This window comes from Salvelinus alpinus, chromosome 35 (assembly GCF_045679555.1).
Source record: "Salvelinus alpinus chromosome 35, SLU_Salpinus.1, whole genome shotgun sequence".
In the NCBI taxonomy this organism is placed as follows: domain Eukaryota; kingdom Metazoa; phylum Chordata; class Actinopteri; order Salmoniformes; family Salmonidae; genus Salvelinus; species Salvelinus alpinus.
In genome coordinates, this window is record NC_092120.1 from 8935403 (window position 1) to 8950422 (window position 15020).

At 41.6% G+C, this 15020-nt stretch overlaps 1 protein-coding gene across 6 annotated transcripts in view; it reads left to right on the forward strand.

The window, feature by feature from the left end:
* LOC139563921 (protein cordon-bleu-like) overlaps positions 1–15020 on the forward strand; it is a 61255-nt gene that overhangs the window by 28430 nt on the left and 17805 nt on the right. For 3 of the 6 annotated variants that reach the window (XM_071382949.1, XM_071382955.1, XM_071382952.1), the window contains 5 exons: positions 110–338; positions 1259–1303; positions 1862–1950; positions 2406–2483; positions 6963–7136. In XM_071382949.1, coding sequence (XP_071239050.1) covers positions 110–338; positions 1259–1303; positions 1862–1950; positions 2406–2483; positions 6963–7136 — 615 coding nt within the window. The remainder of the gene's footprint in view (positions 1–109; positions 339–1258; positions 1304–1861; positions 1951–2405; positions 2484–6962; positions 7137–15020) is intronic. The other 3 variants (XM_071382950.1, XM_071382953.1, XM_071382954.1) reach the window with 3 other exon arrangements.

Sequence of the window (15020 nt, forward strand, 5' to 3'; positions counted from 1 at the left end):
GACAAGCTCAAGATCAAACGAATACTATTTGAATCTAGGAGGTTCTCTAATACTCTCTAATACTGTATCCATCCATTGGCACTAAAGTCACTCTGTCTTCCCTGTAAAGAAAACGGTGCGTCTGGTGGTGAACTACCACAGGAGCCAGAAGGCGGTGGTGAGGGTGAGTCCCCTGGCGCCCCTGGAGAGCCTTGTCCCAGCCATCTGTGAGAAGTGTGAGTTTGACCCGTCCCATGTTCTGCTGCTGAAGGACAATGTCAGCAACCACGAGCTGGAGCTGGACAAGTGTCTGAGCGAGCTAGGCATCAGAGAGCTCTACGTACTGGACCAGACTCTTGGTAAATAAACCACCTTATACCCACATCTCCCTCTACCTCTTCCTGTAGAATGGTGACACATTTCTTGCCAACTATGGTCATTGGTACGACAATGATTATAGGAGTTGACAAGACAGCACAAACAGATCTGGGACCAGGCTACTCCACGTCCTCACATGATATCTACAGTGTTAGCCTGGTCCCAGATCAAATCAAGTTTGGAATGTTAAGGAGTTGATATTGTAGCACAAACAGATCTGAGATCAGGCTAACTGTACCAACCTATCTCTGTTAACAAACTATTACTGTTCCTCTTATTCTTCTCAACCTGTTTAATCGTATATTTAATTTGAGCTCTCTCCGTCGTTTTCTGTCACGCTTTTAAACCCTGATTGCATCTATAATCAGCACTCACACGTGAGATTGTTTTGAATCAAAGTAACATGCATTACTTTCTTACTGCAGCTAGCTACATCTGCGCCTGTAATGTTTACATGGAGTGTAATTCAGTCTGGGATAGTTCATTTTATCAGGGTGGCGCTGCAGAATATATAATAAGTGAGTTTGTGTTTACATATTTGGTTAAATGAGCTTTGATAAGCACATGCCTTCCAGGGTGTGTACTCTTCCCCCTATGACACTGCCCTTAGAGAGGCAATATAGATGGTTAGTCATTAGAACACTACCTACAACGCGTAGTGAGATGTACTGATGCTTGAGTTAAACTAGAGACAGTTGTCAAATACCATAGTCAGTGTTGTTGGTAGTTTCACTGTTTCCCTCTTTTCTGTAGGCAGGGGTGGGAGGGGTGGGGGATTGCATAGCCAATGACATGAGAAATGCTGCATAGTTTTGATAAAGAGAGAATCTTTTATAGTTACGGATGGTCTGCATTGTTACAAGGGCCCTTAATGTTGTTGAAATCCTGTGATTATTTCCAGTTCGTCAACCTAAAATGGCTTCTGCACCTGCTCTAAATTACTCAGGTATTACTGTCTGTATGCTGCTTATTGTTCCCATCCACAATGCTGTAGTGACATTACCTGTAGCTTAACAGTCACTTGTACAGTCACATTAACCCCGTTTTGCCGTTCCTTTTCTCCTCGCTTGTTTTGTTTGTTTGTTTTACATATCTTAGATCAAATATAAGATACAGTCAATGTTATTTCCCTTTCTTTCTGGCTTACAGTGTGTTATGACTGTTTGTTAAATATATTTTCAGAGGTTGAAGAATAGATGCACTGTCATATTGGAAAAGTTTAGTTGCAGTGCCATCTACTGTTGAAACTGCCTGATTGTAGATAGAGGCTTGAGAGTGTGTGTTTATGGAGAATACTTTTTGTTGTATGCATGGTTAAAAACTTTTAATAACTGACATGACTTGCATAATGTGGTAGAGTAGTATAGTTCTAGCTGTGGTTTATTTCATCCCATTGGTTAATGAATGAACTGCATGAATGAATGAACCTATATTTTTAGATCAGTGAGCCAACCCTTTCCTTTAGGAGTGAACTGAAACCTATTGTCTGTCCGTTCATTGTTAGAATACTTCTGTTCCAACACCTCAAGTGTCGGTGGGGCCGAGAAGAAAGGTCTGCTCGGATTCTTAAAGTTCAACAGAAGGAAATCAAAGGTAAGACGGCACAGTTCACTTATGTTCCAACAGAGTGACATTTAGCCCATTGGCTTGGCTAACTTAGCACCATAATACCTTCTAGAGAATACTACAAGGCACCATGCATAGGCTACTGACTAAGAGAGTGTGTGTCTGCAGATCAAGCTGACTTTAAACTGCTGACTTACTACTACTATATGTTGAAATGCAGGAAAAGGAAGCATATTTTTTCTTTTTGATTGGAATAATTTGATACTTAAATAGCTACTGTTATTCTTGAGCTCAACATATGATGGCTTTCCATAAAAATAATTAGTCTTATAGATTTTACTGTCCCGGTGGAAAGGGCTTTTTAACCCTAGCGCTGTACGAGTACTGCTACCATCTGTCAAATAACTGAAATAACTGCATGTCATGCTTGTATTGTAGTTGCATTCTGATGTATTGCATGTTAGATGTACATTCCATTTCAGACTGAAGAACAGTCGCCTACTATGGACATGGATGGTCTTGATAATAATATTATTCAAAATACTGAAAAACACTACAATGTAAGTACTACTAACCCTCCTGAAATGTCTGGGTGTGGTACTTGACATCTTGCATTATATTTTCTTTCAATACTCCAATCTCATTCAATAAGTGCAATCTCATTCATTTTGCAGGAAGATAAATTATGCTTTTGAGTTCTATTCTCTTGTAGATGTTCCAAAACCCACCACCTTGTAACAGATAGTGTTTTATGCCCCACAAAAATTAAAACACATGAGTTCAACTTTGGTTTTCTTTTCAGTAGGGTTAAAAAATTCCCATAACATTCCCAAAATCCCAAGTTTTTCCAGAAATCCTGGTTCTACAATTCCAAGAATAAGTTGGGAATAAGCAGGAAATCCAGAACTCTCCAACAAGGATTTCTGGAAAACCTAGGAATTTTGGGAAAGCTACCATTATTTTGCAACCCTACTTTTCAGCCTGTGTGCCTCCTCTCGATATAGCTGATTGTCTGTTCTGCTTATGTACCACTAGAGGGCAGACTTGACAAGCTGATTCCCCTCAGTCAATTACAGTACCTTGACGGATTTAAGGTTTCTGCAGCAAGTCAACCTGAAATAAATTAAAGCCTTGAATTATTGCTTAATCTTTGATCAGCTTTACTCTCTGACACACATAATGTATTTAATAGTAAGTTTGTAATACAATAGTAGTTATAGCAGTAGGGACGGTTTCTTGGGAATAGTTTCTACTCCATCGTGGAGTTCTTTGTATGTGGTGTGCATTTGTGCTAAAACATTATTATATTAGAGCAAACATTGAACAGGCTACCTGTTTGGAAGGTAATTTAATCAGTTTTACACAATTACAGAGGAATCTATTACAGGCAGCCATCTGGGATACACCTCAAATCAATATGGGGATTTTATTGGATTTCCCATAAGACCTTGGTGGATCTCTCCTGCTCATTTGAGTCAAGCCCCAGGGCGCGCACACACACACACACCCTCTGTGTCCTTTGTGATGATGTTACATCATCATACTATACCTGGCTACATTTACTCTGATATCTGGATACCATTATTGGCCGAACAGATGGCAAGATTTGTTGAGAACGGTTCATAACACAGACTGAAGTAGAACAGAATTGCATCTATGATACAGTGTACAGTCCTGCATTGGACAAACTGATGGACCGATATGTTGAAGACTGTGTACATTGTGTAGGATCTAAAGGAATGAAAACGATATTGCTTTGCTTATGAGACACCGTTCTAGAGATGCTAAGTCACGCCAGAAATGATCCTGTCTGTTTTCCCAGAGTTTTTTTTTTTTATTGTACAGAAGAAAACTATTTCAGATCACATTTTGTCCTTGGAGAGGACAATAAGGGCGTGTTGCTAACTCTAAATCATCATAGATGGCCATGTTCGGTTCTATCTGTCGCTAGTCTTGGCAGTGAGTACTCCACTTACAATGCATTTCCACCTTGGATATGCATGAGTGATAGGCATTGTGGTTAGATCTCAGATTTCCTCCAGCATGGAATTACAGATGTTCAGGTGAACTTTTCCCAAACTTTAATAACAAAGAAAGACTCAATAGCTTTTTTGGCTCTGATCTGTAACTGATTTAAGGTTACATAACGTATGCTACGCATTCATGGTAATTCCCTGCATGGAACATTCTGTTCCAACAGCTGAGTACAACAACAGCACGGATCCCAATTCAAAGTTACCGTAGTCTCTACCTAAATTTGGAACGTGTGTTTGTGTTTGTCTTTCAAAATTGAACATGCAGTGGATGTACTGAGGGACTTTCAGAGAGCCAAAATATGAACAGTTTAGCCACACTCCTCCCTCAAATACACAGGCATTGAGCATGTTGCTCTACCAAGGAGAGGAGTTAACATCGAGATCCTACTACTACAAAGGGAGGCTTACTGGATATCCTATCTAAAAACATTGACCCCTAGTGGTCTGAATATTGACTTTGATCTCAGTCCCTTCTTATGAACAATTCTCTCTTTTATGAACAAGTCTTATATGTATATATTCTTTCTACAGCTTATCAGCGTACACCTAATATGTTCCCCCTGTTGATGATGATGCTTATTATACATTAAGGTTAAACCAAAATATTACATGTAAAAAATACAAATGAAATCGGAAACAATTAAATATGTGAAATTGAATTAAACAATAATTTATGTTGATGCTAATATTGTGTGCAATATTCAATTATGTTTGCATATGATAACAATAGCCTAATATATTTAATATGCCATACACTATTGTTTTTTAACAGTTTCACTCAATTCATTCTAATTAACATATTCATTATGACACACCCCTCACTATTGTCATTGGTTGCACTGTTTGTCTACATAACCTGGTTCAAGTATTCATGACATTTCACTGAAGAAGACACAGTGATGCCGAAACGTTGGTGATTTACCCAATAAATTACTGGGAGTTTATATATGGAGTGTGCGACTCTTTATTTTTGTAGTTTATAGTTTATTCTCTGTTAGTCAGCACCTCCACACAAAATAATTTTTCTGGGTGTGCGCCAGCTCATATTTTTTATTGGTCTTTCATAATTGAACATGCAGTGGATGTACTGAGGGACTCTCAGAGAGCCGGAATATTAACAGTTTAGCCACTCTCACATGTGAGAAGGTCGCCATGAACACATTAGCGCAGCGTGAAAAGTTCATCAGGGGAGGAGAGGGTTGGCCGCTGGCCAAGAATCACTCCCCAGTCCCTGCTGAGCGCTGTCTGATTTCTAAAAATGCTTTTCAGGCCCTTTCTCTCTCGTGACATGGGATCAACCGGCAGAAGATTGAGGCTTTGGATTTACTGGAATATTTGCATATACATACTGTACATGTATATGTACAGTAGAATATATTTAGGCAGCATCCAATAGAAGGGAATAGAGTAAAGCTGACTAATGCACTGTGTAAAGTATGCCATGTCATCTATCCTTGGGATGCAATTATGCCCATGTATAAATCATGTGGTCCTCTGTAGCTCAGTTGGTAGAGCATGGTGCTTGCTATGCTAGGATAGTGGGTTTGATTCCTGGGACCAGCCATACATAAAATGTATGCACGCATGACTGTAAGTCTCTTTGGATAAAAGCATCTGCTAGATGTTATATTATTTAGTCAGGAAGATCTAGTAGGTGGGAGAGGTGCGTGTCTTAAGAGAAAATCAAAGTTAAACAGGATGTAAAGGTCATAAAGATGAATGGTGTCGACTTAGTTGATCCAGGCTCTGTTCTTAGAGCGGGGCAACAGTAAATCTACTGCAGGATTCCAAGACTCCAGCTAGGTTTTTGTTACATACGTATTTTTCTCTTTGCTCTACATTACTGTATAGTAGCTCGGTCTGCTTTTCCAAGCTTACGCAATATGCAAACATTTGGCAACTCACATCTCCCTCAAAGCCACACTGCCTCTCCTTAGTAGACTAGAATAGTTTGATTGCGCTTGCCTGGTGTAATGGAACCAATGAAATAGTCCCAAAAGTTCAAACACTGCCCGCCTGGCACTCCAGGCAGGCGGGCAGGAATGGTCTGAAATGCTGTGTCATTTTGACTTAATACACTTTCCTTTCTTTTCTTATAACCACCCCACTATCGTTTATAGATGTATATCTTTGTTCCTAGTTGTGCTACAGTACAGAGACAGAAGCTTAGGACGTTTCAGATAGCCTGGACCCAGATCTGTTTGTGCTGTCTTGCCAACTCCTTTTTATGATCACTTGGCACGACATTGACCGTAGGAGTTGGAAAGGCAGTGCAAACAGATCTGGGACCAGGCTAAGTTTCAGATGCTTAGGAAAGCCTTTGATCATTCTTTGATCGTCCCCCATTGCTCAGCAGCATCCCTCTCAGACAGACAGATGGTGTATTAGCGAGGCGAAGTAGCTACAGAATGGTAATAAAGCTGACTGCAGCTGTCACAACTGTCACAAAGCATCCTGATTCAGCAGGGATCTGAGAGCCGCTTCCTTGCAGACTAGACTGTTGTTTCTTGGAGACAGACCCAACCCTAAGTTTTGCATTAGCTTAATGTACCACTGCAATGACAGGCCATGATGAAGCTATGCAGATATTTTACATTCAGTCCTTGGCCCTTGTTAGTCGGAGTCCCAAATGGCACCCTATTCTCTATATAGTATTATGTGTCCTTGTCAAAAGTAGTGCACAACATAGGAAATAGGGTGCCACTTGGGACACAACGTTAGTGAATAAAGGGCATGACCCATGCTCACCCTTCAGGACTGGCCCTTGACATTTCCACTGTCCACCATATCAACCTGTGATTTTGGGTTTCTGAGACCATTTAGAATTATCTGACCTTTAAATGCCACTCAGTTCATATGTAGCTCTGTTCCGTGTGTTTATAATTGTGTGTGTGTGTGTACATGCAGGTATATGTGTGTGTGTACTCACACATCTGTTTGTGTGAATGTGTCATCTGTTTGTGTGCCATTATTTCTATGTTCTCCCTCTACCTCCTCCTCCAGGGCCTGTCCACGGTGTCCATCATGCCCTGTGTGGAGGCGCGACCCAGCACCCTGGGCCAGTCCCAGTCCGTCATGAACATCTCCAGGATGTCCCCCAGGATAGAGCTTAAGAAAAGGCGGGCTCCCCCGGCCCCCACACCCTGCCATGGCTGCTACACACTGGAGGCCTACCAGGTGAGAGGGCAACACACACACACACACACACACACACTTCAGGTCATGGTGACCTGTGTTGAGATCAACAATTGCAACATTGGCTAAACATTTCCTCTAATCTCCTTGTGTTGTTTGTGGATCTAATAGCAATAGTAGTAGTGTTATTTCTCTTCTCGTGGTGTTGTTGTGGGAAATGTTTTTTTTTTCACCATGTTTTGTTGGCTCTAATGGGCTTATTTCCTCCTGTTGGAGCGAATGGGGTTTGTCTGGAACTGTGTGTTGTGGTCATAGTGACCGTTACTAACAGGAACACACTGCTTAATCTGTGAAATGGATTACATTCTAAATGCCACCCTATTCCCTATATAGTGTACTACTTTTTTACCAGGGTCTATAGTGCTCTGGTTAAAAATAGTGCACTATGTAGGGAATAGGGTGGCCTTTGGACACCGACTCCTGTTGAGAAGCACAAGGTGTCCACACAGTATTCTGTGTACTACTCACGCTGTTCTTCCAATCAGGATTTAATTTGGGTTTATGTTGTCGTGGCGCCCAGTTTTTTCTCTCTCTGCTGTCTGTTGTTATTATACCCTTTATAGCGACATTTGATAACCTTTCAGACAAATAAAGTGCCGCATCAGAAACATTCAGTATTGTTTCCCTGACGACAATAAACGTAGCTGATTGATGTGCTGTTGTGTTGTTTTTATCCAGTCTTTTATGGTAGGGTAGCTAGATGTGTTTTCTTTTTACTAAGTGTCTTGGTAAATCATGGTATTTAATGAACTTTAACATACTTTTTTAGGGTAGAGTGGTCTGCACGCAGGCAGCAGGCAGCCAGGTTGCATGCAGGCAGCTAGAGATTATTTGATTGACAAGTAAAATGCCTGTTCAGTGGTGCATCTATCTCGAAGGTTTTCGTGTCGGCATTTAAAAAGCCATAGCGTACCATTACAGACAAACAAACATGCTGTAGGCGCCACATTCCATATGTCTGAAAAGGGTATTAGACACTGTTCAGAAACACCACACTGATGACGTCTTTATCAGTCCGTTCACTCAGAGATAAGCAACACTAGCTGTGCCGTGACTCGCAAGCACGGATGAGACAAAGCGTTGTGTTTGGAAGATGGCTGGCTGCATGTTGAGACACATGGCACATGGGCCTGATGTACCCGTTTGTGAGGGTTAGACAAGGACAGAGATCAGATGAGGACAGAGTGCCTGAGGGACGGGATGGCTGCTCTTAGGTCTCCTTTCCGTGAGCCTGAGCTACTGGTAGGATGGCTAATGTTGTAGTGATGACAATCTGTTCCCCTGCGGTATGACTACACTCTATATAGCAAAAGGTGCTATATAGAACCTAAAAGGGTTATTTGGCTGTACCCATAGGATAACCTTTTGAATAACCCTTTTTGGTTCCAGGTAGAATCCTTTTGGTTCCAAAAAGGGTTCTCCCAGGTCAAATTCTTATGGAACCAAAAAGGGTTCTCCCTGAAACCAAAAATAATCCTTTTGGAACCCTTTTTTCTAAGAATGTTAAGTTCGGAATTACCAGAGACCTCACGATACGATATTATCACGATGCTTAAGTGCCGATACTATATGTATTGCGACTCTAACGATTCTATATGTATTGCAATTCAATACTGTGATTTTATTGCGATTTGATGTTCCAAACATATTGCTCACCATATGTCTGCTGCAGAGGGACAAGAGAGAGAGCCATGAGAAAACAAGTTTTGATCAGTCATGGAAATAAAGGTGCTGAAAAGAAATTGGCTCCCAATTTAAAAAGAAGATGGAGAACAAGCTATGGAGGAAAAATACTGGAGTTTTGGTGCAGGTACAGACAACTAGCACAAAAATAATATTGCGATATTGCAAAAACTATATATCGTCAAAAATAACATCTGATTGGTAACTGTATCAACCCCCCCCCCCCCTCATCAATAGTTATGACCCTCTATTGATCTCAGTACAGTATCAATTTACAATCAATAGTCAAGCCCAAGGCCTTATTGAATCAAATAGCCAACTGGGTTTATCTGGGGTCAAGACAAAAAAAAAGAGGACATCCCAAATTGCACTCTATTCCCTTTATAGTGCACTTCAAAGGGAATATGGTGCCATTTGGTACTGTATACATCTAACAATGTTGTGCAGAAGGAGTGTTTCAGGCCTTTATTAGGCAATTAGCTGACATTATGATTTGGACAGGAGTAGGCTAACATGCTGACGATACGGCACACGCACGTGTGCGACGTTGCGCACATGTTGATTTTGTCCATACACACTAGACGCGATCAGGACACGCAGGTTGAAATATCAAAACAAACTCTGAACCAACTATATTAATTTGGGGACAGGTTGAAAAGCATTAAACATTGATGTCAATTTAGCTAACTAGCTTGCTGTTGCTAGCTAATTTGTTCTGGGATATAAACATTGGGTTGTTATTTTACCTGAAATGCACAAGGTCCCCTACTCTGACAATTAATCCACATATAAAAGGGTAAAAGTGTGTTTCTAGTAATCTCTCCTCCTTCAGGCTTCTTCTTTTTTGGACTTTATATGGTGGTTGGCAACCAACTTAAGGTGCATTACCACCACCAACTGGACTGGAGTGTGGACCTCAGTTCATTTTTCAATCACCCATGTTCAATCACCCACACATATGCTACTAAAAACCAATGAGGAGATGGGAGAGGCGGGACTTGCAACACATCACGCGTCAGAAATAGAACCAAGTTTTATTTTAGCGCCTGGCTACGCAGACGCTCATTGACACGCGTGAACATTGTGGCTGCAATGACTGCAGCGCTCGCACCTGCGGCGTGAGCGGTGTGGTCAGCATGTAAGAGGTCGTGTTTAGAATGACTTTTGTGACATGGCCTAGCCTATCATCCTGAGCTTTCCGCTTCAGGGTTCGGTAATAGGTTTTACACAGGCAGGCAGGCACACTTGTGTAAGCCTGTTTGGCATGCTGGAAAGGTAACATCAGACTCAGGCTTATGCAACAGTAGTCTCTAGTGACAGACAGACTGTTAACATAAACGCTGGTTTTGGTTCTGAGATTGCAGTAATAATGCAACAGTGGATGAGGTATGTTTTGGTGGCACAATGTCAAATATGTATAAGTGGGGTGTCGTGTTTCCAGAGGCAGACATCAGCTTGACAGGCTCTTTATGCCAATGTTACTGTTACTTTATGCCTTAACTTACTGTCAGAGCACAGGTGAGGTTGAGGGTTCAACAAATGAGACAAAAGTTTGCTGTATCTCTTGGATGAGATGGCATTAAAAAACTCAGAAGACCACTGAAGGGAAGGGGGTTAGGTAGGTTAGGTTAGAATAGTGATTGGTCTAAGAGACTTGGAGCCTACTGTAGGAACACAGTGTTGTACATGATCCTAGTTGGAATTCCAGATTCCTTGCTCCTTTTTTTTCCTGATGCTGGGAATCTTCCAACCAGGATTTCTGGGAAACCTGGGAATCTTGGGAAAGTCACCAGAATTTTTCAATCCTACTCTAAGGAGTGTTATTCTTCTCTGAATCTCAGTAGTTGACCTGATCTGTTCTCAAGTATTTAAATCAACGGTACACATGTCATGGAGCCTACTGAATATACTCTGTTTTTCTCTGCAGCATGGCTCTTAGTGATGTTGATGTATCGACTCCTGGCTTTGCTTTCAGGGTGGACCTGCCAAGCAGCCCCTGAACAGTACAGTCTGAGGCAGCATCCCTATTGGTCCTGGTCAAAAGTAGTGCACTATGTAAGGAATAGGGTACCATTTGGGACGTAGCCTCAGACTCCATCCCATCAGGGGGATAGCTGGCAGCACAGGCTAAGTGTGATTGATTGAGATGGCTAGCATTACCTGCATAAACCATTCCTTAGGGAGATGTCATAATCTGAACCAAGAGGGGTTTAGTCTTTCATAACAATCCGTCATTGGCTTTTTGTACTGCAGCGATTTTAATCCACTTTAATGTAGCCTACCGTTTTAATCTGTTTTAGCAAGATACAAGTTGTCTGTTTACAATCTTGCAAGGTTTGGATATTTCTACATTGGGCTGATGGTACCATTCTCAGTAATAGTTGTGGTCCTTTTATTTTTTTTGAAATTGAATTTGTGGGGAAACCTCATGAAGGTTTTAATCAGTAGTGTTTTAAAATGTTCCACATTCTATAAGGTCACACTTTTTGAAGGTCACACATGATGCCTTTAAGAGGAAGCTTGTGATCTGAGTCATATGTTTGCAATCCCTCAGTTAGGCCTACATGATTGCTACGCAAGTAAACCATGTGGCTGCAGAACACTTTGAGTTAGAGTGAGAATGGTTGGTGCGGAAGCCTTAACTTACTCAACGCCTCTCTGAATTGGACTATTCAAGTGGCCTACCTTGGTTTTTCAGCCCATCTGCTGACAACCTCCATTTCCTTTGTAAATGATATTCTATCACTTAAGGCCATGCAGTTTATTTTAGGTTGTCTTGTTTCACTTCATGCAAACTTGCTAGTGTATGTATTAGGCAACACTGTGGATGTTTCAGTGTGACAGGCTGTGGAACAGTGTGATTTAAAATAAGTGGCAAACAGAAGCATGGGCAGCTCTAATAGTTTTGAGTGCCGATTTAGTGTGTATCCCATATGACACCCTATTCCCTATATAGTACACTACTTTTGACCAGAGCCCTGGTCAAAAGTAGGGCACTATATAGATAAGTGTTTCCCAACCCTGGTTCTCGAGTACCCCCAACAGTACACATGTTTTATTGTAACCCTGGACAAGCACACCAGATTCAACTTGTCAAATAATCATCAAGACCTCAATGAGTTGAATGAAGTGTGTTTGTCCAGGGCTACAATGAAAACGTGTACTGTTGGGGACACTCAAGGACCAGGGTTGGGAAACACTGATATAGGGGATAGGGTTCCATTTGGGAGTCTCTCTATCATGCTCCTTTCCTCTTTCCTAAGGAAGAAAACGTTGTGTTCTCAGGAACAAAGGAAGAGGCCCCTAATGCCAAAACAAACAGCCCACTGGAACTGTGTAGTCTACCATCTCTCTGTGTGTGTGTGTGTGTGTGTGTGTGTGTGTGTGTGTGTGTGTGTGTGTGTGTGTGTGTGTGTGTGTGTGTGTGTGTGTGTGTGTGTGTGTGTGTGTGTGTGTGTGTGTGTGTGTGTGTGTGTGTGTGTGTGTGTGTGTGTGTGTGTGTGTGTGTGTGTGTGTGTGTAAATCTAATGAAGTAGTGGTGGCGTCTTCTCACAGAAATGTTGTGGGGAATGTTGTTTTTTCACCATGTTATGTTGGCTCTAATGGGCTTCTCTCCTCCTGTTGGAGATAATGGGGCTTGTTTGGAGCTGTGTTTTGTGTTTATGTTCACATTTAAATCATTATTATTTCCAAATCACAGTCTCACAGTTAAGTTTTTGAAAGAATTGTTTTGTACCTCAAAGAATGACAAAAAACCTAGGCTTTGTTGTGGTTTTATGTTGGAATGTAATCTTAACCTTAGCAGACAAAGTAATATCCAGCACTGATAAAGATATAATGGAATGTTTTCACTACAGTTGGCAGATTAGTCCACACTTCGTCTACAGTAGTACATTGGTTCTCTATTTGAAGTGGACTTATGCCATGAGCACTGATATACTTTTACTTTCAAATCGGTGTATGTGTGTGCACGTACTTACAGATGCACGTGTGTGTGTGTAAGCAAGCGTGCACGTTTTTCTGTGTGTGGTCTGACCATAAAGAGCCTCTAAATTCACTGTGCCAGCTCTGGAGTGGTGTGCTGTATTGAGTAATTCAAAAGCTGGAGCTTTGGCAGCCAGGGGACTGAGCCTGCATCCCCCTATTCACTTAATAGTGCACTACTTTTGACCATGGCCCATAGAGCTCTAGTCTAACGTAGTGCACTATGGGTCCCATTTGGGACATAGACCAAATCAACCATTAAGGAGTGAGCTAGCATTCCTGCAGGATTAGGGGGTAGAAAAGCTATAGACATATTTGACTGAATGATAGCATTGAGTGGCAGCATATCAGTGTATAGTAAATGTGATTTGATACAGTCTGTGATATAGAGTTAGTAGAGCTGGGAGATGAGTTGTGCAAGTGGTAGGTAGGCAAGTCTGACTGGGTGAGAGAGTGCACAGCAGTTTGGGCATGGCTCATGGAAAATCACCTCAGGCTTGAAAATGCGATGAAAGTAGCAACAAGCCATAAAAAATGATTTGTCAAAACTTTTTTATTTTTATTCCTTGAACGTGGTTGAAGTAAGTCAGAATGTCCTTTTTATTTTTATATTCTAAGAAAAGACATGTGGTGTTTCTCTGGGATTGAGTCATTGTGGTTACAGCACTGTGTTACTTACCGCCCGCCACCTTGCACTTCTTTACAGAGGTAGAGTTGCGTAAACTCCCTGAACTGTGTATGCACCTCCACCAACTCCACCATCACACCACCGTTCATACTTGTCGGTCTCTGGCATACCATAGCATGTGGGGCAAAGTTGAAGCTGTAATGGAGGACTGAATGGGATATGAAGATGGATGTGTGTGTACGTATGTGTGCATGACCATGTGGGTGCACATGTGTGACTGATTGGTTGCTCTTCAAAGTGAAAGACAATACAGTGCAGCTGAACGAAGCGACGGCGTCCTCTCACAGACTGTAATGAGGCCATTCTCTATGAATGCTCCATACTACAGTTGTACTGGAGTGTAAACATACCAAGGGAATTGATTGTGTTGCTCAGCTATGGAGTACGGTTTAAAGTGGCTGAGTGGTGTGCTTTGGGATTTAGAGGAGCCAATTTAAGTCTGGGGAACATGTACATAAGTTTGGCCAAACGGAGACCAAAGCTTCCCTTGCTTAGTATATTTAACAACCCTGCGTGGCAATGGTTTAGCTCCCGTCTAAATCTGATATATATGTTGGAAACATAACGACAGCAATATAAACCATTTGCACACACACTTTAGAAAGTGGTGAATATTTCTCTTTGGACCATACGTTTACTGGATAGTTTTGAGACAGTGAGTTGTCAGGTCAACTTTGTGGATCTAATGGAGCATGTAAGATGAGGGAGCATGGGGAGTTAGTCTGTCAGTGGTAGAGTGAATATTAATACCAGGGTAATGGCTGTCTGTCTCTGCCATGAAGATAGAGGGCTCTGGATGACTACTTTAAAATGGAGATCGCCCTCAATGGGGCTGTCACAGAGGATGCCATTTGCAAGGATAGAACGTGTGCTGTCTTTCCATATATATGGTCTCTGTAGTGGAGGCCTGGCTTATTGAGTTTTTTACTTCACCTTTGTACCATATTTGCACACGTTGCACACACACAAATAGAGTTGAGGCTGATGAAAATATATAGTAATTTTGTTCTTTACGAACTTGATCGGTGCTGTCACACACATTAAATATTTAATGTGTTGTTCTGATTAAAGAAGCAATAAAACTGGCCTTCTTTAGACTAGGTGAGTATCTGGAGCATCAACATTTGTGGGTTCAATTACAGGCTCAAAATGGCCAGAAACAAGTAACTTTATTCTGAAACTTGTCAGTCTATTCTTGTTTTGAGAAATGAAGGCTATTCCATGCGAGAAATTGCCAAGAAACTGAAGATCTCATACAACGCTGTGTACTACTCCTTTCACAGAACAGCGCAAACTGGCTCTAACCAGAATAGAAAGAGGAGTGGGAGGCCCCGGTGCACAACTGAGCAAGAGGACAAGTACATTAGAGTGTCTAGTTTGAGAAACAGACGCCTCACAAGTCCTCAACTGGCAGCTTCATTAAATAGTACCCGCAAAACACCAGTCTCAACGTTAACAGTGAAGAGGCGACTCCGGTATGCTGACCTTCTAGGCAGATTGGTGTGGCTGGC